Source organism: Echeneis naucrates, chromosome 1, assembly GCF_900963305.1.
Source record: "Echeneis naucrates chromosome 1, fEcheNa1.1, whole genome shotgun sequence".
Classification (NCBI taxonomy): Eukaryota; Metazoa; Chordata; class Actinopteri; order Carangiformes; family Echeneidae; genus Echeneis; species Echeneis naucrates.
The window spans coordinates 2,945,798-2,968,696 of record NC_042511.1 but is presented as its reverse complement, the minus strand read 5'-3'; the positions used below and the strand labels follow the sequence as shown (position 1 = coordinate 2,968,696).

The following is a 22,899-nucleotide window of genomic DNA, read 5'->3' as shown; positions in this document are numbered from 1 at the left end:
AAGAAAGAAAGAGAGGATTGAATTCTTAATCTGTTGTAGTGTTGAAACTGGTACATGTTGAAATTACCGTCTCTTGTTGTGGTCCTACTTTATACAGAATAATATCTGAATGCACTTTGATGTCGCCTGTTTCTGTTTGCTGTTGCAACAGCTTAATTTTCTTATGTGGCTCATTAAAGCTTCACCTTACCTCTAATGTCGTGAACAGAGGCTTTAAAGGTGTTTGTGTAATTTGGTGTGGTGGCCGAAGTCCCCGCTGTTTGATGTGGAACAAGACTCTATTATCACACACTAATACAGATATGGGCATGAAATTAACATCCGCCTCCGACTCATTCCTGGGGCTGAAGAATAGCGTGAACACACACACTTCTTTTGGGCCACAGCCTTCAGGTTAAGGATTAACCCCTTCCTCTTCCTCCTGGGCCGCTCATATTTTGCAAACGGTCCTCCTCCCATCGTGTCCATCGGTGAGCAGAACTGTCTGTGTTTTCTTTTAGTAATAACTGCAGTCATGACGATCATGATAAGATCATTATGGTATCACTCACATATGGCTTTAGGCACTTTGAGGTGAGGGGAAGTTCCTGATGATGGTGCAGGTAAAGGGATGTTTCTGTCCGCTGTAATTACTCTCACCACTGCTCAATTTAGAGACACCGATTAACCCAAACGTGATGTCTTTGGACGGTGGGAGGAAACCCACGCAGAAAGGCCCCAGGCCGGGAACCGAACCCGCAACCTTCTCATTGTAAGGCAACAGTGATAACCACTCCGCCTTTCCTTTTTTATATCACACGTGACATTGATGGTTGTGATTGTTAGCAGCATTTTCTCCTCCACATGAAGTGTACGTTTGTGCGTCTGTGTGTGTTTGGGGTTCGGCGGATGAAAATGGAGTGTTGGCCACAGTTCAGGTAGCGCTGACACACAGAGCAACAAGTGAAAATCAAAACACCGGCAGCTGCTCCCACACACAGAGTGGATCGTTTACTGTGGAAGAGTTAGCGCCGACAAATGCAAACTGAAAGGCAGCGCAGATGTGGCAGATACGAGGAGGTGAAAGACGGGGCAGGAAGGAGCGGGTGGGGATTAAAAGAATCCTGATGCATTTTATTGACCGTAGCGACTCAGATGAGGCAGCAACAGTCTTGGGCGAGAACGTAATCGCCCAGATGAAAAACACATTGTTCTGAGCGAAGCTCTTTTGTTGTCTGAACCAGACCGCAGGCAGAACAGCCACCAACCACATCTCCATGAACCTGCCGTTCATAAATGTAGTTCTCCATTCATTCAGCAACCAGTTCTGTTTCCTGCAGCACAAATTTGCTGATGCATTTCAGTTGTGTAGCGTCTTAGACATAAAAGGTCGCATTTGATATTGTAGTTATTTATTGTCTTGATGTTTTATTTGCAGTGTAATTTCTGGAGCATTAGTAATTGGATCAACCTCTTGAGGTGTGGTCAACATTTTGTTGTGGCATCACAAATTTATTGTTAGAGTCAGCTTCTCTGTGGACTGAGCGCTGTGAAAGTTTCACTTAGTGGAGAATCTAGACCAGCTTCGACATGAAAATCTCATTTTATATGATAAGAGACCTTTAAACTTCACGAGCCTGAACCCACAGCCACGTGTGTGATCCTGAGTCGAAACCCAACAGACTTATTCCACCTGAAATGAACACAGGAAGAACCTAAAAATCTCTTTCACCCTTGACTAACTTGAATGGCACTGAATAAAAGGATGAAAGTTAAAAGAGGGGTCAAGAAACAGGAAGTGAGATTAAAGGTGTAGGTGGCAGGAAAACATATGTCATGAGTCTGGAGGTCACGGAAAAATCTCTCTCTCGCTCTCTGAGGTCGTGATCTGGACAGGCGTGAATGTCTGGAGTCTGCTTCACACTCTACATCTGGAGGATTTGTTCTCGTAAATCTCATTTCCTCACACACTTAGACGCACACTCAGCCACTCGTGCTCTCTCACACACTCCCTCCATCCATCACAGCCTTTCATGTATCAATGGCCCCATTGATAGGCTTGTGTGAGTCTCTCTGGGTGGATCCTGCTTTTGGGGTTTAGTCCTCATTTATCCATCCTGACCTAAAATGTGCAGACACACACACACAGACACACACACACACACACGCACACACACACACACTCAGACCTGCAGATGTCTTAATCAGCTGTAGATTAATATATTACATCTTCCCAATACAGCCATTTTAGACAGTTTTAAAATGGACGAAAAGTGATCTGATTCTATTCTAATCTGATTGATTTTGAACTGCTGTAAATCCAACAATTTACTGGTTAAAATTTCAGAGGTCAGACAAAGCATTGAGCCCTATTGCTTAACACATGCAGTAGCTAGTGTTAGATGTTAGGTTTGGACTTTCAGTGGTGATTAATGTAAAAAAAAAAAAGGTTTTCTGAGCTGATGTCTTACATTTAAACATGCAGAAGGAAGGAAGAATAAATAGTGAAATAAAATAATAAAAGTGGGTATTCACCTACAGAGATGTTGTTCCCAGACAGAACCAGTGCTGGAAAATCAAAAATCTTCGGAGGAGCTTAAAGGACCAACGCGTCAGAAGACAGACATTAAGCTTTGGTGTTAAACAGACGGGGAAGTTCCATAACTTAGTGATCACAGGATAACCTCTCATAAATCTTACACGGTCAGTTTATTTACATACAGATAAAAACAGCATTGATGTGATACCCTCTGTCAGACAGGCTGTAGGCAGAGCTCCAGACATGAGCTCACGGGGAGACTCCCTTTGGTGTGGTTCGGTGAGGGGTGAAGACTTGTGTTGTCTGCAGCACACACCAGGTGTGGATGCATGGACTTATAAATGAGTGCAGCATCATGCCCGTGCCCAGATGCCAAGAAACACACCTACTGTGCCCGTCGGTTTTACCTGCACACACACGAACGCAAGCGTTCATCCACAAGCAAATGCTGAATGCCCACACAGGTAACCGACATGCACACGGCACACACGGAGAGTTGATGGTTAAAATCCCTTTGAACGGTTGAGCAAGTGGAGGCGTTTAACCGCTGCTTATTGGAAGACTCAAGCTGCCATAAACCAAGGCACCAAATCCTGCAGCAGCTTGAGTGCAGTGGCCAAAAACAGAACAATCAGGTAGGATACAGGTATGAAGGTATTTTACCTTCACCCTCAGGTCATTAGTGAATAAATCTTTGCTGAGTCAGCTTGTCTGGTGGAATTCAACACAAACACTTACTTTGCAAGCATCAGACATATCATGTCACATTTTCCCTTTTTATTGTTAAGACTCCACTTTTTTACGAACCCATTGTTCCCCCCTAACATTTCCAAATCACTGTCTGTGTGTACGTCTATTGATGTGGCCGTATCCATCGTTACAAATGATACAGCCCTCTCACTATTTATAGACCAAAACAGCCTTATTGTGATGTGTCCCTTGTTCACAGCCTGTCATCGTCTGCAGTGATTCACAGTCTGACATCCATAGGGAAGGTAAGATGTGCATGACTTTCATATTTACTGTTAGTCTGCATTGGTTTACACAAAAAAAAAAAACACCACACATTAAGGTAGTAGCTATATTCAGATATTCATCACAGTCAAGAGATGAATGGAAATAATGTTTGAGGTGACAAAAACAATAATGTCAGAGGGGATACAGGGATTTAAATATAATTGGTTATAACCTGAAAACTCTACATTTTAGACAACAAAAGCTGGTTGTGGATTCAGCTGAAAAAAAAAGTGACTATTGAATTTACATCTGTGCTCCTTGTTTATTAATTATGAATTATTAGGAAATCTCTGCTATTATGGTTCAGATAAAAACAACATGGCTAACTCATATTCCTGTGTTATGTTGACGCATCCCAACCTCTATAAATCACATCAACTACAAGATGTTTCTTATGAATAAAACATAACTAACGATCATAATGATATGCTGGTTTATGCAAGATTTATAATGTTGACATACAATTATTTAGGTAGCATTGTGTCTCTCTTAAAATATGTTTGCGGTTGTGGATTGGTATAATAAATGGTTTCTGAAAACTGAGGCTGATCATCTTGAAGAGCTACGTGAAACAATAAAATGAGATCTTAAGAAAAAAACAAAGTCTTCTGTTCGAATCTGATAAGCAACCAGACCATTTCACGCCGAAAGCTGTCAAACTTTATTAGCTGTCAAATGATTTGCAGTGACATGAAAGCTGTAACTAATTTATTGTTTAAGTTGTAATATTCCAGACAGTGTAGCTCGGGGATAAATACGTGCGGCAGCTTGTGAAAGAAGTCAAAACCTGACAAAGCATTAATGACAACCACTATCTGAGGAAAAAAATGCAACTGCCAGGCAGTTTATTCTGAATAACGCTGAGGTGACCGACACTAATGTACCGGTCTACTCATCCTCAGGACAATCTTAGGAAGTGCAGATGGTGTGAACCGAAACGAACAACAACACAGTCTGTCCTTTTAAGGACTTTTAAGGACTTTCTCTTTGTCCACTACCTGTGATGTCACTGATCAAGAATTTCCCACTGGCGAGACTGCAGGGAGGCTTTGGTTAATGAGTGACAATATGTAATAACAAGGACCTACTGGGCCACACAGTCTGTGTCCGTCTCTCTCTCATGTTGATGTTTCTGCCTTTCTGTGGACACAGCTTGACATAATACTTTCTCCTGCCCCTCAGCCTCACCTCCGCAATCACAACCCCAATCCTTAATCACATAAAAGTGTCAAGCCCTGGTGTGAATCCTCAAGTTGTCACTGATGTCACTAAAGGTCCAAAACTTAAAAGTTCTCAAAAATGGCCCACACAGAGGGACATGTGTGTGTGTAATGTGTGCTCTGCTTGTCCTATTGCCCATTTTACTGGAAACACACCCTTTTTTTTTTCTCCATTGCGTAACCAAAAAGCCATTTGAGGTCAGAGTAAACAAGACGCAAACACATTGCTGATAAATTGTCTCTACATTAAGTTGCTATGGTGAACATTTGACATTTTCCAGCTTACAATTCCACCAGAAGTAGAGCAGCATTTTCATGTGAAGTTGTGTTTCTCACCACAACATTAAGAGTTAATTACTTAATCTTGTCCTCTTAACTTTGTTGGTGCTAGCTCAGCAACAGACAGAATGTCTTTTGTCTTTTTTTTTCTAAAGAGAACATCTTGAAATATGGATGATGAGACTGCTGTGATTGAATCAGAGCATTAAAACTGCAGGTCATGAATAAGCGATATTCTCTGCTCTGGAACTGAGCAGGCTGATGACTGTGACATGTAATTTGGTTCATTTTTGGGCATTGCTAATATAAAAATGATTAAAAACACTGTCTGGTATTGCGACATTCCAGATGTGTACATCTCTTACCATAACACTCCTCCCTCTCCTCGACCCATCACTCTCCCACACATATCTCTGACTCACCTTGGTGAAGTCACTGCGGTGAGGTCAGCGTCCTGCTCGACTGGGAGCGGATTAAACCTGCAGCACAGCGCTGTCACACCGGTCTCAGGGCAGCTTAAACTTCACCACATGGGGACTGCACGGCTCAACAGATTAAAATGTGTGCCGTGCTTCTGGTGATGTCATGAAGTTCAGTTGAGCCTTACACATGACCCATATTGGATTTTATCAGTGTTTGTTTGTTTTCATCGTGAACTCCACAATCCTCTTCCTCAGAACATTCCCTACAAACAATGGAATGATACATATGTCTCATTTCTCTATTTGTCTGTTTCAACTGGGTATCATACACTGTGCAGTAAAAGCAAAGACCTATTCCTTTAACTACGCTGTTTTGCGGAAAATGCTTGTATGCTGATATGGAAGGAAAATCCATCCTGTTTATTCCATCCAGCACATTCCAAAAATTACAAATGTCATACTTTGTCGTCTTCCTGGCAGGAAAACGGACTTGAAGGTGGAAATGCCTGCCAGCTTTCTCATGAAATTCTGTTCAGTTGGGCATTCTTTGAGGGCACGAAAACAAAACCAGCTGCTAAACATGGAAACTTCCTTAACAAAGGATTGGAAGTTTCTTTATTAGCTCTTTTAGGGAAACCCCACTGACACTTCATGGTCACCGTTGTCACAATAAAAAGGTCACGGCAAATTGTTGTTTTTGCAAGTAATAAGATGGCTGATTGGACAGGAAAGAAAACAGTGCTATCATGCCAATTTATCATCGCGTCTGCTTGTTTATATTTCTCTCAAGTATTGAGCTTCTTGGTAATCTGTGATAATTAACCAAATGAAACTTCAAAGGAATAATCCTTATTTGGCTGATATGTGCGATACTTTGTAGATGGAATCTGTCTCCCTTCATTTTAAAAGGTCTATTGCCAAATAGTTGAGAGCTTATAGAGAAGTGACAAAGCTGTAAAATACAGTTTGTGCCCATTTGAGCAGAATTCTTTTCCTCACACGACGCTCATGTAGTTTAAGATCTGAGATATTACACTCATATCTCTCTTTGGATGGGATGTCAGGACTTGTCTTATCGCAGGTTGTCGGTGAAGAGAACACACGACTGGTGTTGTTTTTGTGCCACTTTCGCTGTATGCTCTAAAGGTGGTCGGCCAGGTGATCACCATAGATGTCTGGACTCCATCCCAGACTTAACCATCTAAATGTAAGCTCCTCACAAGACTTACTCTCACACGTTATAAAATATTTAGTGAATGTGACCTAGAATAAATGGGGCAAAGCCTTTGAGGCAGGGCAGGCAGACAGTGGGGCAGGCGCTCTGCACTGCAATATACACTATCAGTCAAAAGTTTGGACACACTTTCCTATTCATTTGAAACGCATCTCTGTCTTCTCTTTTGTGTTAATGCTGAAAATATTCACTGTTACTGTTGCTTCTCAGTAGGTCCTTGATCCGATCACTGAGTTTGTCTTGAAAGCTGATTCTTAAGTGGCCTGGCCACAGGGTTACTTTAAGGTAAACGCTCACATCAGCCTGTTGTTACGATGAGTATGCCACCATTTTTGCAACATAGCTGGTTTAAAATTCTTTAGGGATTATGTAGTGTGATGATTTGTATATACTTTATATGCCATTAGAATGTAATCTGGATTTTGGAAAAGTGTTTGAGTTCTGCTCAGGTTCATGATGTCTCAGCTGTGCTGTGTTTGAGTTTGTTTAAAGGTGCTGATCATTTGAATCCGGTGTGTTGGAGCAGGAAATATCTAAAACATGCAGGACAGTGACCCTCCAGGACCGGAGCTGGAGACCTCTGCAATAGAGTACATCAGTATGTCCCCCCAAGCAGCACTCCATCTTCTGGTCACACTGAGTTGCTATTTGGAAATTGACTGTGCAGTCCAGTCAGACCAAAGCTAGCTCTTTAGCAGGCTAACTTAGAAATAGAATCAAAACAAGAGGGTTCCTTTTCCACCACTGGAGTAAAGGAAAGAAGCTTGCTGGTAAATAAACAGCAGTTAACAGCCCGGCTGCGTTGGTTAATTAGCAACAGCTAAACGTGGGCGTAATTTGTAATAATTTATGAGCAGGATGAGTTACCTCTCTTGTTCATCTAGGAACAAAAACAAACAAATCCTCGTCATGCCAGTAAAATGTTAAACGTTGTATAAACAGTCAGTCTTACATCACATTTAAGCTATACAATGTGCACACCTGCAGTACAGTGTGTACATTTAGTGTTTTGACTGGTGGATGGTTTGCGTGTTACCTATGAGGCCTTGATGAGACTTGACTGATGACTCACACGGTGCGTGTCTGTGAGTGTGGGCAGTGTGTGTCACTGTCTATAGGTGTGCCCCTCCCACCCCCCACACATTTACCCCCTCTCCCTCCCTCCCTCCGTCACAATCTTGGTCCAAATATCCTCCACATGTACACATTTCCCTCTCGCTCTATTTCTGACGACATTCCAACTCAGTGACTTCAGACCTGAAGTGGGAAAGCTTGTGTGTTTTTGTGTGTATGTGTGTATGCCCATGATGTCAGCTGTTCATTTATGTACTGTGGCTGTGTCTGGGGCACCAGCTTGGCAGATAAGCAGGGTGGGAGTCTTTGTGTGTGTGTGTGTGTGTGTGGATTGTGAGCGTTGAGGACGGACATGCCAGACATGAAAGAGTGCATAAAAAATGTGCTGTTGAAAGTCGGTGGAATGGCCTCGGGAGCGATGAGCTTGTCAACTTCATAGACTCTTCATTGTTGTGGAACTGATAACTGAGTGTATTCCTGTTTCTCTGTCCCCCTCTCTCTCTCTCTCTCTCTCCCTCCCTCTCTCTCGGCCCAGCTAAAGGAAACTGCTGCATAATGATAACAGACTCAGAGACAATGGGTTCAACTGGCATAAATACGCACGCACAAACACACGCGTGTTCATGCACAATGCATCCACACACATTGTGTTGGTGAAACTTTGGGGTCAGCGGTGCTGTCTGTGCTGCTGATAGTCTCCAGACCTTCTGAAATTATTTATCAAATATGGAACAATCCGGACATACCAGCCACATTTCTGAGTCCCCCCGCCCCCAACACCTTAAAATGACCTGTTGGAATAAAAAATGATCCCTCTCCCTCCTTCCCTCCCCCTGCCTAGACCTTGTCTGCCTAGCGATAAGGTCAGATTAGGTTTATTTTGGGCTACATGCAATACTGCAATGCCAAAGCCCCGAGGGTTTCCCTTAAAAGCATTTTGTTGTGTTTTCGGGGTGGTTTCTGTCCCTTACTGTACATGTGACCTTAACAGGTTGCATTACCTGCTAATGATGTTTCTTCCTTCAGTCAATGAAAGTACAATAAAAGGTTTTACAGTACGGTCTGGGGAAACATGCAGTCCCTTATAGTCCCTCTGTGTGTTATTATTTATCAATAACTTTCTCAAGTGCAATCAACTCACTCTATCATACACTCAATGTTGATTATTATTATTATGTCTCATTAGATTCATTTTATGTATCCTACAGTTTTACTACTCTGCCTATTATATTGGCAGCTGACTGTATGTGTAATATATTGTAGCAACGCCTCCAACAAAGCTTCTGTAACTATAATACAAGCCATAGGGGTTAAGTTAGGCAAAAAGACAATCATGCTGAATCTGTAAGGAAGTTTTCTCTTTTCGAGTATTTTGTCTGTTTTACAAAAGAAATTCACGTTCTGCTTAACTGACAACATTTGATGACAAAAGGCAACAAAATGTGCTGACTTGGTTGAGAGTTTGGAGTTTGGGTCAATTTAGCTCCAATTTAATTTGTATAATTCTAAATTGCGTTTCAAACATCATGGGAAATAGCGTTACTTCAGCTCTATTCATTAAATTGCCCATTTAATGGTGCCTGAGGGGGATCCATCCACCCTACACAAGCCTGGTCTTCTGTTGTGTATTCATGGCCAGATAGCTCCACTGTGTGTCAAAGGGCCCGAATAACAGCCAAAGGAAGACTTTAAATAGAGGAGACATATTTCCCCTGTAGAGGGTGCACTTTGTTGCATGAACCTCCAGGAGGAGACCGGAAACAGTTTCAGTGTCCAACATCATCCTTATTGTCGTGTGCGGACAGAAAAGCAGGTGTTTGCAGAGGAGGGGGCTCTCAGCTCTGCTCTATTTCCTGATGGAAATTTATTTTTGATGCCAGGCAAATACATTATATTCTAAAAATGTCATCCCATCAAATCACCCCATCGATTTCAAATATGAAAAGGCAAATATGATTTGAGATGAAATAATATTTTTCTTTTAAATTTAATTAATTTACCAACATAAAGCATTTCTTTATAGTTCATTTCTTGAGTTTGAATCTACACCACAGCAGAAAAAAACTAACTAAAGCTGCCAAACAAATACATATCGTGGTTTGTTTGTTTTTTCTTCTTCTTCTTCTTCTTCTTCTTATTATTATTATTATTATTATTATTATTTTGGCAAACCGTAGCTTCGTAGCTTCACCTTTGATTATAATTATACAAATAATAATAATAATAATAATACAATGTGGACGTTTTGTCCGCACAGTAAACTTTAGCTTCAACAGCAGCAACAACAATAGCAATAATAATAATAATAATAATAATAATAATAATAACAACAACAATAATAATGATAATAATGATGATGATGATGATGATGATGATGATAAAATCCAGACTCTTATTTTGGAAACCCGTACCGGAAGCACGCAGCTAGCTTACTTCCGCCGCTCTAACGGCTGCGGAGCTCGGAGCTGTCACTGCGGCCGTCGGTGTGTGTCTGAGGCGGGCAGTAACTTCGCCCATCTCGGTGCTGAACTCACTGAAATTACAGATTAATTAAGTGGCTTTATTTGTGTCGGAGGTGACCGGAGGCTGGCCGCCTTTCTAACCCGCGTCCTCCTCCTCCGGTTGTCGGTGTTTTGGGGGAAAAAAAATGACCGTTTCGTGGCGCAGAGTTTGACAGTTAGTTGTTTTTGTTCAACCCCGACAGACTCACCACACATCCAGGTAAGTCAGACAGAGAGTCCGCTTTTGTGTTTACTAAGTGTGAAATTGTGTGTTTCTGTCCGGTTTTGGAGTTTCTTCCACTTCGGGATGCTGCTGTGTGTTAATTCTGACTGACTCACAACCGTCCCGTTTGTTTTGTGTAGCTTAGCTTGGCACGTTTCAGAAACACAAATAAACTCTAATTCATCAGTTTACGGTCACATTCACCTGAACCGGATTGTGCACACGTGTTTTTGTGTACGTTCAAAATTGGGTTTGTCATGAACAAGCCACTGAAAACTACATTAACCCAAAATGAGACGCAGCATTGTGTAAAACCAGCGTTACACAAGCTGTGCTGTGTTATTGGAAGATGTTGGATTAATTTGTAATAGTTTTCATCAACATTGCACTGCTATGGCAGTGACTAAAAATAAATAAAGACCAATTATTTCCCCATAATTTAATCCATCCCATATCAGCTTTAAATGCAGTTAGATTATATATTAGTCCAGATCAGACAGAAATTAGATTGTTAAATAATTAAACCCTTATATCACGAATCATTTCGTGATTTATGCTATTTTATTCATATTTATTTCATTAACTAATCCGCAGCTGCTGAGACAAGGCCACTGCAGTTATAATTGTTTAAATGTGAAAAAAGATCAATAGAAAAACATGAGAACTGAACTGAAAGGTTGAAAATAGCATCAGTACATTTCAGCCATAGGACTTGTTGAAGGCCAACATGTTGGAAAACAATGAAGGAGTAGAGGAACATAAAAAACTAAGAATGCAATGGAGGCATCTGGTTTATGTTGATACGAACAGACCCAATTAAATATCAACTCAACTTAAATTGCCGTAATTAGTGTTTCCTGCCTCTGCTACAAGGCCTGGGGTAGTTTGTTTAAAGCCAGTAGCCACAGATGACTCAGCTGCTTTCTATGTCTGAGTCACATTACAAAGGCATTCTCCTAAAGTTAGCCGTGGTTAATAGTTTGCCAGCTGATTTTGGTTGGATGAGGACTGATTCTTGGCATTCCTTTCTCTGCCCGCTCTTTCCCACTGATTTATTTTTTTATTATTATTTTATTTAAATTTTTTTCATCCCAGATTTTAATTCCTCTCTCCCTCTTTTCTGCATTTTTCACGCTGTCGATCTGGCTTTTAAAACCACAGAAGTGTTTTACACACTTTCCGTCCTGTGATTGTATAGTAAAATTTTCTCTCCCGCTTTCCCCTTTTCTTTTAACCTTCCCTTTGTCACTTTATTCCATTGTGCACCTTTTATCTTTGTTGTGCAGCCTGCAGGCTTTCTCTGCCATTCTCTCCACACTTTGCCACAATCTATCTGCTCTCACGCTCTCGTGTCTTTTTCCTTCTTTGTCTGTGCTCTGCCAGTGCTCAGTGGTCTGGATACTGGACCAGTTACAGCACTCCACCCCGCCCTGCCCTGAACAAACACCACTATGACATCCCAATCGCTACTCCCTCACAGTTCCATCTACTGTAGAGATCTTTGGTTTACACCAGAGCTGAAGCAGTTAGCTTGATTAGCCCATCTGCAAAAATAAATAAATAAATAAATACAGTTACCGATAATTAATTTTATGAGGCATTTTTGAAACCAAAATAACTCAAATGAGACAGTTTCAGTCTCAAGTTTTGCTTCTGGTTGGCTACTTGAAGGAAAATCACTGCTAATACCTGAAATCCAAAGCTTGTGCCGGACCTGAGTGCGCCTCTGCCTCTGTCCGTTGTGATTTATTCAAAGTGTAGCTGTAATGTCACATGTTTCACATGAGATTTTAGAGAGCTGGTGCTTCCTGTGCTGAAACAACATCTTTTTAGTCTGTTGTTGCACATGATCCCCACAGGACCTGAAACAGGTTTCCATTCTGTCTGTTAGGGGATGCTGCACGTTTGCATTTTCACGACTTTGCAGAACCGCTCATGTAGAGGACACCTAGAGTAGTGTAATGCTGATGGACCAAGGTGAAACACGTTGGAACAACAAGCCTCTTGAAAATCCAAGGTTTAAAATGCCTTTGCAATGAATTGTGAGGCAACAACAGCTTTCCAAATTATGAATTCCAGAGAGAATAAAAGAGGATGAATGGCCTTATTGTAAGGTGTAATTAGTCTTGAAGATGAAGTGCAGAGGCTAATTCATGAGAAACACAGACAGTACAGCTATAGACAGTTAAAATCAACCTTATCTGCCGTACTTCAGTGGCAATAATTGTGCAGAAAAACAAAAGAGCGAAGACAGCTTTGTTCATAGGTGGCCTCTGCATGAACAAGGTGGGGGTCAGTATGTTCGGGGGGGGGGGGGAGTGCTGCGGTAGGCTGCACTGAGATGGCATTTAAAGTGGGAGGATTTGAGGGAATTAAAGTGCAAATTGCTCCCTTTCCTGAGCTTTCAGCTAAAGCCCCTAGACGTATTGTGAAGAAAGAAATTTGACTGTAACGGTGTGAAAGGGCAGCATTTGTTCACAGAGCTGCTGTTACCACGGAGTCAAAATATTTTTTACCCTTTTAGCTGTTTGTTTGTTTCATGCCTGCGAAGCGGCTGCAACGCATGATGATTCAATTTTTCAAAAAGGTACATTATGATCTGTTTTTGTTTTAATTTTTTCCTTTTTTCTTCTGCTTCTTTAAACATTAGTGCAGTGACAAATATATCTCTATGTATGATTTAATAGCCACATCCAAATTCTTAATCAAATTTCCTATTAAAATTAAATATTTAAATATGTGGCTAGTGAGCTCGTTGTTATTATTAGCTGGCTGAAATGGTGTTTATCAGTTCTAATTACTGGGTGGACACGACAATGAGGGTTACAATAATTTACAACCAAGAACGAACTGTTCACACTCATCACTGCTCTGGTGTGGCATAATGAAAACATTCATTAAAACAAATATGCACTGTGTTTTGGAAAGTATGACACCACTTATGGATTGTTCACAGCCACTGCAGAAAGTTCAGTTTAAGTATGGTTGTGTTTTATTTTTTGTTTGTTTTTTTTATTTGCAGCCAACAGCAGCCTGCCTGTGGCATGCGCAACAGAGCAACACGTCATTTGTGTCGCTGCTATTTGGCCTCTTTAGTCATTCTATCAGCCCCAAAGTCGATGTGAGACTTGGAAACTGCGCTTAATGGAGGAAGGTTAAATTAAAGAACAAGATGGGAAGAGTTAATGTTGTAATGCTGAGCATGTTTGCTGTGGAAAGCATCTAAGCAGTGTATATATATATATGATAAAATTAACAAAATACAGAAATATTAAGCATTTGCACCGTTTTTAGGAGGGGAGGATTTTATGTGTGGGCGTGATGTTGCACTGACTTCCTGTCTCTCTCTGTTGGGTAGAAACAGCCACAGCTTCCCCTTCTGTCATCCTCTGCCGCTCTTTTCAGTGACTACTGTCACTTGGCCTTCTGTATCAAAAGACTTAATCAAACCTTCATTTGAAATCGTACAAAATAGGCTTCAGGATATACTATAGAGTGACAAAACTGGATCTCAGAACAAAATCTAAAGGTTGGTGCATTTTCCAAATAAATGGTCGTTGGCGTCGTAGAACTGATGAGCTCACTGCGTTGCAAATCAACAGATCAGTGACAAACTCTGAAAACTTTTTAAAACCTTACTTTACATTTTCCACTTTGTCTGACGGTTTATCTCTTGTTGCATAAGAACTGAAGCAGAAATGCTGCATTTCTTCCTGATGATGAATCTGTTTGCGTTTCCTCATGTCACAATGTCGAAAAATTTTATTTATTTATTTATTTTTATTTTTTTTCAATGTTTTGTCGTTTCTCTCTTCATTTGTTCTTCATTTTTGTACACATGGAGATCAGGTGTAAGGGGAAAGTTTAGAGAATCCTCCTGAAGCTGGTCAGATGACATCCAGCATGACGTGCGCTTAAGTTCGAAGGAGATGTTGGAAATGTGTTAATAATACCTTTACATGTCAGAGGGGCCGTCAGTAACACCACTAGCAGTTAAGCATGTGAGCTGTGGTTTATGCTGATTATCTGTGCTGTAAGAGCAGGAGCACATCTTTGACCAATCAAATTCCTCTGCTTAAGATGCCTGTTACATAATCTTTGTGATGGCAGTGTTTCTGAACAGCAAACTGGGGAATGCTTTCAAACAAACAAGACCATGAGATAAAGCCGTCGGAGTCGAGCCGTTCTCTCTGCTCACATGCTGTTTAACTTTGCTCTAAGTATGCTGGGTCAGTGCAGGTATGCTGCCTTTGTCATTTTGCAGTGATATTTTGGACCAATTGTTTTGTGCCGTAGCGTGCCGACGTTGTGATTCCAGTTTGTGTGCTCTGGTGGAGTTGTTTGTTTATTTTTTTTTACCCATGCTCTGTAAATCTCGGTGTCTCGGAGCAGCAGGACAGCTGCTGTAGATTAGTTGGTTTACAGGGGGCAGAGATTAACCAACAGAGCATCTGTCAAAGACTTAAAGCTTATGTGTTACTATTGTAACACTGCGTTAGCTGCCATCACAGCTATCACTAACACTTTCTGCACTGCTGCCATGATGAACTACTGCTACTGTTTAAACAAATACAGGGCTACTGTTGCCACTTCTACTCTGAACACTTCATTAACTGTGCCTTTTCACAGAACTAAAGGTACTGCTATTTATACTTCTGTTGCAGTATTCGATACTCCATCTTCTGCGGTAGTTGCCCTTTTTAAGGCAATCATATTTTAAAATACACGATAACCTTACAGTTTAAGGAGCTTATTAAAATCTTATATTATCTTATCTTATCTTATCTTTTTGCTCTCTGTCTCTTTCAGGCATGTCTCGTAGGAGTTCTCGCTTGGTGTCCGGCGGCTACTACAACTCAGATGAAGAGTCTGACTCGAGTAGCGTGACAAACATATCATACCGTGAAAACCCTGTCAAGTACGTAACTGTTTAACTGGGCGTGTACAAATATAATTTGCAAATCATAAGGTAAGGTAAGCAACCTTCATCTTCATCATTTTCTTAAGGGTTTTCAAGAAAAAGTCAGGGGCCCGCAAGTCCGCCTCCCGCACTTCCAGCAGAGCCAACAGCAATGCTAGTTCACCCAGCTCTGAGACACCCGTCACCGGAGGTCAGTCAGACGGTTAAAAAAAGCATATGCCCCAACATCTGTGATCTGTCACTAGTGATGACATCATTTCATGTCAAAACAAAAGTTATATTAGTTGAATGAATTAAACGTGGTTAGGTACAATGTGTTTAGTTTCTCTTCTGTGCTATAGTAAACTTTCAGGATTGGACTGATGGTATGTGGAATATGTTGATGTTTTCAGACAAAGGGGTCTTACAACTTTTTTTGGTTTAAACAAACAAACAAACAAACAAAAAAACATTCACAGCTGACTGTTGGCTGATTTTGGTTCTGCTTGTCCTTGTCCCTTCCTGTCTCCCAGACTTGAGTCCTCCCTCGAGCAGCCAGAGTCAGCCGATCATGAGGACTGTACCCTATGTCTCCACCACAGCCACCCCTCGACCTGCCCTGACCCCATCAGCAAGCCATAGCCAGACGCCCACATGCTGCCACTCAGTAGCTCCGGAGAAGCGCGCCTACGATGGCCTCTATAGCCCCAGCAGGCCGGGATTACACCTGAGGCCCAACCACAAGGAGCTGAGTCAGAGTGGAGTGGACAGCTCAGGATACTCATCCTCTGATGGGACCTACAAGAAGCCCACAGCTGTCAATTATAGTGCCAGCAGGCTGAGCAGTAACAATGGAGACCCCAGTCCCGGATACAGAAGGAGAATCAGCAGTGCCTTCTTTAGTTTGAAGGGTGAGTACTAAAATCTATCACTGTGTGCATTTTACTGTTTGTTTATCACAATACATCAATTTAATAGTTTCACATGTGTTTTCCAGACTCTGCCGCGTTGATGGCTGCCGCAACACAGTCAAAAATAATGACTCTGGCAGCTTTAGGTATGTTGTTGGTGTAAGTGATTACATGCATAACATGCACGAGGACACACACTAAGCTCATGCCCCTCCTCGATTGGGTCAATTTGTAAAGTAAATGTAGGCTTGTGTTTTGGCAATCATCTTAACAACATCCCATCTTTTCTTCTTCCTGCAGCTAATTCATCATTCAGCAGCCGCATGAAGAAAGCTTGTTGTCTGCTTCTCCTCCTCCTCATCATACTTTTATGTAAGTGATGTGTGTACATCTATCAGATTCAAGTCTGCATACCAACTGGCACATCTTCACGTGTTGGAGTCAAATCACCATTTTCACTTCATTCAGTTTTGTTTATCGTTGTGTATATTTTATATTTTCACAAAGTTGCAGATAGCTTTTTGTACAGTGATAGTAAAAGTCCTTCCCCACTCGCTGTCCTGAGGACATATTAGCAGTCAGGGTTTCCCCCAGGAAGACGTTTAGCATAGTGTGTAGGGTCACACTCACACAGCACTGCTACTTAGCCTCTTCAGCTTATGTGGTGAGTTTTTCCTCACGCAACCCCACCTCAGTTTGACTGAATGAGCCACAGAAAATGTCGTTACTAGTTTCACATGACAGTGTTTTGATCTTGGGAGGTTGATGGAGTCAAGCAATGTAAAATGTGTGCAAACAGTGTCTGTGTTTCAAAGTGACGTTTTGAAGGCACCATTCCCTCTGTTTTCTCCAGGTATTTGGTTCCTCCTTCCCTTGTTGACTTCTTTCATCTCCCGCATGAGTGTCACAAAGACCCCAGTGCAGACAAACCCCAAAGCTCAGCCTGTTGTCCCTGCCACTTCTCCTCCTCAGCTCAACCACATTCATCATGCACCTGTGGTGGTAGGACTCAACTGTAACTGTATCTGTAGCATTCCCTACGCTCAACAAGTAATCTCACCTGCATCGGCTGCTGATGAATCCAGAACCTCACACTTCATCTCTGTTTTCCTAAGAATGCATTGCTCTATTTAAGCTTTCGAACAATGTGATTGAAGACCAGTTATGCTACACTGCTCTGTACTCCACCTTGATACAAACTTAAAACACGAACCCAAACAGAAGATAGAAGAAAGACCACAGTGAAACGCAAAAAGAAATAACTTAAATGTTTCTTGCGCAGACAAACACCTTTTTATTTGGAGTTTGTTGACATTAAAATTTTAATATATTTTTTTTAATGCCTCATTGATATATCCCTTTAGGATCCAGCCGTTGTGTCTGCAGCCGTGGAGGCAAAGATGCAGCATGTGCTGGTACGGAGCAATTTTGTAACACAAATATAAGTCAGTGTAATATCACAAAAAGGGCAGATGTGGATCTGTTTTGTGCAAGTGTTAATTAAATATGTGTTTGTTTTGGTTCAGGCGGTGCTACAGCTGAAGCAAGACCAGCTTCTATTCCAGGTTAGAGAATCCCCTTTGTTTCTGTCTTTTGTTTTTGTTTTGCTTTTGTTGACTCACATTTTACTTAACTTGCCCCGCACTGTGAAATCCGTGATGTATGAGCTCGAGCTGTTGAGGTGTGCTACAGTGTCATCTAGTGGTGTCAGTGGAGAACAACAAAAAACATGTTTTTGTTTTTTTCTGTAACGTTGCTTTTGTATTGTGGCCACTATTTCTGTCAAACTTCATAATTTATCAAGTATTCTTCAATGAGATTATTTGAATTGAGTTAATAGTGCAAAGAAGCTCATATTACTACAAAGGACATAAATTCACAGCACTAATAGTATTTAATTTATTCTGCCACTCGTTTCTACGCCTGCAATATCAGTTACTTAATGTTGTTTTAAACCTCTGAATTGAACAACTTTTTCCTGAAACCTCCAGTCTTTCCTGACACTACCACATGGTTCTCCCTCAGATGCAGGAGCAAGTAAAGCAGGAGATGAAAACTCTGAAAGCGAGGCTGGAGGTTGTGGACTCGGACAGTCGGGTGCATCTGGAGCAGGAGCTTGCTGGGCTGGGCAAACAGATGGCAGATTATCAGACGGACAGCCGATCTGCTGCAGCCAGCCTTACCGTCAGGATCCAAACTTTGGAGATCCAGAATGCCTTGGTAAACTTGCTGGTAGCATTTTTTAATAGAGCGATAGAGACGTGTCTTAATCGTCTGTTTTGTTCATGTCATCTCCAAAGATCCTGACCTGTTTCTTTGAGGTTGTGTGACTATAATGGGGCCGCCTCTCTCTTTTAGCTGGCTCAGGAGTTGTCAACCATCAAGATGAGCCCTCCTCCAGCCCCCTGTCCCGATCCCAGCACTGTCCCTGTCCAGACCCAACTCACCCCAGAGCTGCAACAGGCCATGGAGAAATGGCTCACTGACCGCCTCATGGTAGGTACTCACAGTATGTAAGTTTATTACTGTGAGAATTATTCCCTGTGTCAATGTGTGTTTACATTACACACTCATTGTTGTGTTGTTGTTCTGTGTTTGTGAACCAGGAGCAGGATGCTCTCAGACTCGGTGACAAAGGAAGCAGCACAGACGTTGCTCGTCCCATAGCTGACAAAATGGCTGACTTTGCTCTGGAAACTCAAGGTCAGAAACATCTGTGTGTCTCTTGTCTGTTACTCCATCCTCTAATAATTCTTACACAGTTTCCATTGTGTGTCTTCATGTAAAGGTGCCAGTGTGGTGAGCACCAGGTGTTCGGAGACATATCGTATTCGTTCAGCATGTGTGACCCTGTTTGGTTTCCCTCTCTGGTACCCGTCTGAAAGTCCACGCACCGTTATCCAGGTACCGTCGTCATCCTTTCTTCTTCACTCTATGCAAAAATAAAATCATTGTCAAAAAAAACATCATAAAAATCACATACATGGCTGTGTCTCTTCCTTCCCAGGGTTATCCAGTGATGCTGCCAGGGAAATGTTGGGCATTTCACGGCGTTCAGGGAACTCTTGTCATCTCTCTCTCCCACCCCATAACAATAACACACGTGACGCTGGACCACCTGCCGCGCTGCAACTCCCCCACCGGCCACATCGACTCAGCGCCCAAAGACTTTGAAGTCTATGTGAGCACTCCTAACACAGACATTCACTGTTGTATTTCAGGACTCTGGTTTCTCCAGCAGAATTTTGACAAGTATAATTAAATTTTTTTGGAGGGGATGGGGGGGCTTAAAATGACAGCAGCTTTAAAAAAAATGTAAACAAAACACAACTACTGACAAAGAACTGAATTCTGTAGATTTGAAAACTTAATTACCTTCATTTCTATATATTATTGAAAGCATATTGCCTGCAGTGCAGAGTTTAGCTCCAGCCTTACTGCTTTTTCTTTTAGTCACAATAATGAAGGGTAAAGTTGCTCATGCTCCATATGAGGCACCGCAGAGATCAAACCCCAGCGGAGGGATGGTCGCCACTCTGACGCTGTCATTTGTCTGTCTCTTTTCCAGGGAATGACAAACGACACAGAGGAAGGAACACTGCTGGGAACCTTCACCTACGATGAGAACGGAGAGCCTACTCAGACTTTTAAACTGCCTGTAAGTACAACAGCGGCACGCAGCATGACCTACTGCGCTTCCTGTTGGCTGTTGTTAGGTTAATGTCAATATATGTTCCTTCTTTTCTCTGCACTCTGACATCTCGTGTCTTTATTTTATTCTTCTTCCTCTCTTCTCCGCAGAACCCCAGTGACAAGGTTTACAGATTTGTGGAGCTCCGTGTCCTTAGTAACTGGGGCCACGTCGAGTACACGTGTCTTTACCGCTTCCGTGTGCACGGAAAGATGGCCTCTACATGAGACCCACTGAATGCAGCATGACGGCTCATCCCAGCAAATCAGGAAGTACATTTGTAATGTTTGGAGGTGATTAATGACACTCCCCTTGTGTCAGCTGGCTGTTCTGTGTCTAGGACAGCTTCACGTTAAAGTGACAGGAATCATAGGAGTTTTTTTTTTTTTTTTTTTTTTTGTTGTTGTTGTTACAGCACAAGTGCACGATTGGCTATGAATAAGTGTACAGAATGTCTAAATGTCTCTAAAAACCAAACATCTACCTAGTGAAATCAATTTGGGTGTGTAGAGTTCTGGAAACTTCATGCTTTCAGTCTTGAGCGCGCTACAAAATAATTTTTAAACTTTAGTTATTTCTATGGATTAGGTACTTCCTGCCTTACAATCAGTGCACAGTCACACCTGGGACACACAGGGTCCGACATGCTCCTTTATCATTTTCCAGAATTTTAGTGTTAAACATCATCCTCAGTAGTTCTCCAATAGATCCAGATTTCCAGACACGGTCCTGGGATTTGAACCAGCAGCTATCGATTGTCAATCCACATCATGATTCTTCCTGCCACAATAAAAGAGAAGTTAGAAAATTTTCTGTCCATTTTGGACATAAACAGAACTTCAAAATTTTCATTCCTCAACAATCGGCCAATTTCCAATAACTGAACCATTTTGTTTATACTAGCATAAAATACAATAATATATACAATAATATATTTGGATGTATATAACAGCAAAGAAAAGTATTTAAAAGAAGAAAAGTCAATTTTTAAAGTAGGAGATATCAATTGTTTACATTTTTACTTTAAAACAATAATTTTCCATGAATTTCACATCAATGAATAATCATTACTGCTCCATATAAAATATCAGATTAACATCTAGCTTCTGAACTATTTCATTTTTCTGTCAACTGACTAAAACAGCCATGAAGCTTTTCTTCAAATATTTTACATCGGGGATCTTTTTAAAATTAGTATTGTTTCTTATTGGTACGTTAAATCTAACATTCCTAAAAAAAATAAAAGAGTGGGGGGGGTGAAATATGCAGCTTTGTACGATTTCATTTGTTTTCTTTTTAAGCAAATTTACGTTCATCAGTTTTGATTTAATCGCTCTTGAAAACTTGAAAATCTCTTTTTCTAACCTCTCTGAAAGGCGTCACGTTGACTCTGTGACGTCTGTTTCTGCTTCCTTGTACATAAAAACGTTGACATTTTGTATGAGCTACCTAACCAGGAAATAATTGTGTAATTTATTTGTAAAATGCAAAGATGAATATTTGAATTCATGTGCTGCGTCAGTTTTGTCGGACTGGCCCGACAGCACTGCCAGACTCAAAGTTTACTGGCTCACTCGATGACTGCACAAGGGAGTGTGTGTATCGGTGTCATTTAGTCATTTCTCATGTATTCTTTGTGAATTGTTTGTTATAGTTTGTTGGAGAAAATATTAGACTTTGTTCTTATTATGAAGTGCACTAAGAGGTGAATCCAGGTCCATATTTTCTCTTAAAGGTGATGTAGAAAAGGAGAGAGAGGAGATAGAGGAGCGTTTCAGGTTACTGATTTGGATCATGACTTTTGATTTCCAACCTAGAATCAGGATTTGTGTTATCTACAGTGTTTTATGTAGAATATAAACTTGAGTCGGCAGTTTATTTGGTGCAAAGAGCTGAAACTGATGCAGTCGAGTACGACAGTCCTCCATGAGGTTGTTGCTGTTGTTGTAACGATGCATTTTTGCTGTTGAGAGGTGTCGATTGGATTGTGTTGTAGTTTGTGGTGTTAGCAGCACCACAGCACGGCAGGTTGTGTCATTTAGTCCGTCCCCATTGATGTAAATGGGACTGATATGATTAGAAATACAGACTCCAACGTCTGAATCAGCTCCGCCCTGAAGCAGAATGAAGGAGGAGTTCATCGACTGTCACATTAGACTTCATGAGCTTTAGCTGTGTGTGCCTGATAAATTGCCGACTGGCTGTATGCTGGCTGTATTTTTGACTTTTCTTTGAAGAGTGGACACAGACATTTTGATATGATTTATGCTGGTGTCATGAATTAATAATTGTAGTGCATTGTGTTTTGTATTTAATACAAGGACTTCTTTTCAGATTTATTGTTCAGATTTGCGATTAGAGTATGTGTAACAATGAATGATGATGTGCAGCACGTACAAATCTGGACGACTTCACGTTGGAAGCCGTTTTATTGAATGCACTAAATTGGCTGTACCTAATTTAATTGAATTATTTGGGAAGAAGTTTTTCTTTCACACAAATTACCTTTTCATATCTGAAAGCTGTTGAACAGCCTATACAGCATCTTTGTGTATTTGTGCGCCTTCTTGAACACACAATGCAGATGTTGTAATTCTTGTGTGTAAAGCCATATGAGCAAGATGAAGAACAATGCCAATGTTTGTCATTTTCTCCATCGACACATCTGATGATATATTTTTTAATTTCTTAGAGTAAAAGACTACCTAAATAATACCTTTAGAGCTTCTTTGCCACTACTGATATTTGTCATACGCTGCCCGAGTTGTTCTGAAGAGTATTTAGCCAAACTGCAACATCTGTCTGATTTATTTAATAAAACATTGCAACATATTTTTTTGCCATTTGTTGATATTACTTTTTTCTAATGTATAAGCGCTGATAACAAACGCAGGTTTACGGACACTTTT

The 22,899-nt window shown here is 41.2% G+C and overlaps 1 protein-coding gene across 3 annotated transcripts; it reads left to right on the top strand.

The window, feature by feature from the left end:
* The first annotated feature begins 10,216 nt into the window (after nt 1-10,216).
* On the top strand, nt 10,217-22,822 carry sun2 (Sad1 and UNC84 domain containing 2). Of its 3 annotated transcripts, none has more exons than XM_029504492.1 (16): nt 10,217-10,485; nt 15,298-15,406; nt 15,496-15,599; nt 15,922-16,299; nt 16,386-16,445; nt 16,600-16,671; nt 17,153-17,301; nt 17,664-17,714; nt 17,826-17,864; nt 18,325-18,519; nt 18,658-18,795; nt 18,906-19,002; nt 19,088-19,203; nt 19,307-19,480; nt 19,868-19,957; nt 20,101-22,822. In XM_029504492.1, the coding sequence occupies exons 2-16, from the start codon at nt 15,300-15,302 to the stop codon at nt 20,215-20,217; spliced, it is 1,887 nt and encodes a 628-aa protein (XP_029360352.1). In that variant the 5' UTR covers nt 10,217-10,485; nt 15,298-15,299; the 3' UTR covers nt 20,218-22,822. The 3 variants fall into 3 exon arrangements, with proteins under 3 accessions (XP_029360352.1, XP_029360361.1, XP_029360370.1); XM_029504501.1 differs by lacking the exon at nt 10,217-10,485 and adding an exon at nt 13,888-14,017; XM_029504510.1 differs by lacking the exon at nt 10,217-10,485 and adding an exon at nt 14,616-14,727.
* Nucleotides 22,823-22,899: the final 77 nt, after the last annotated feature.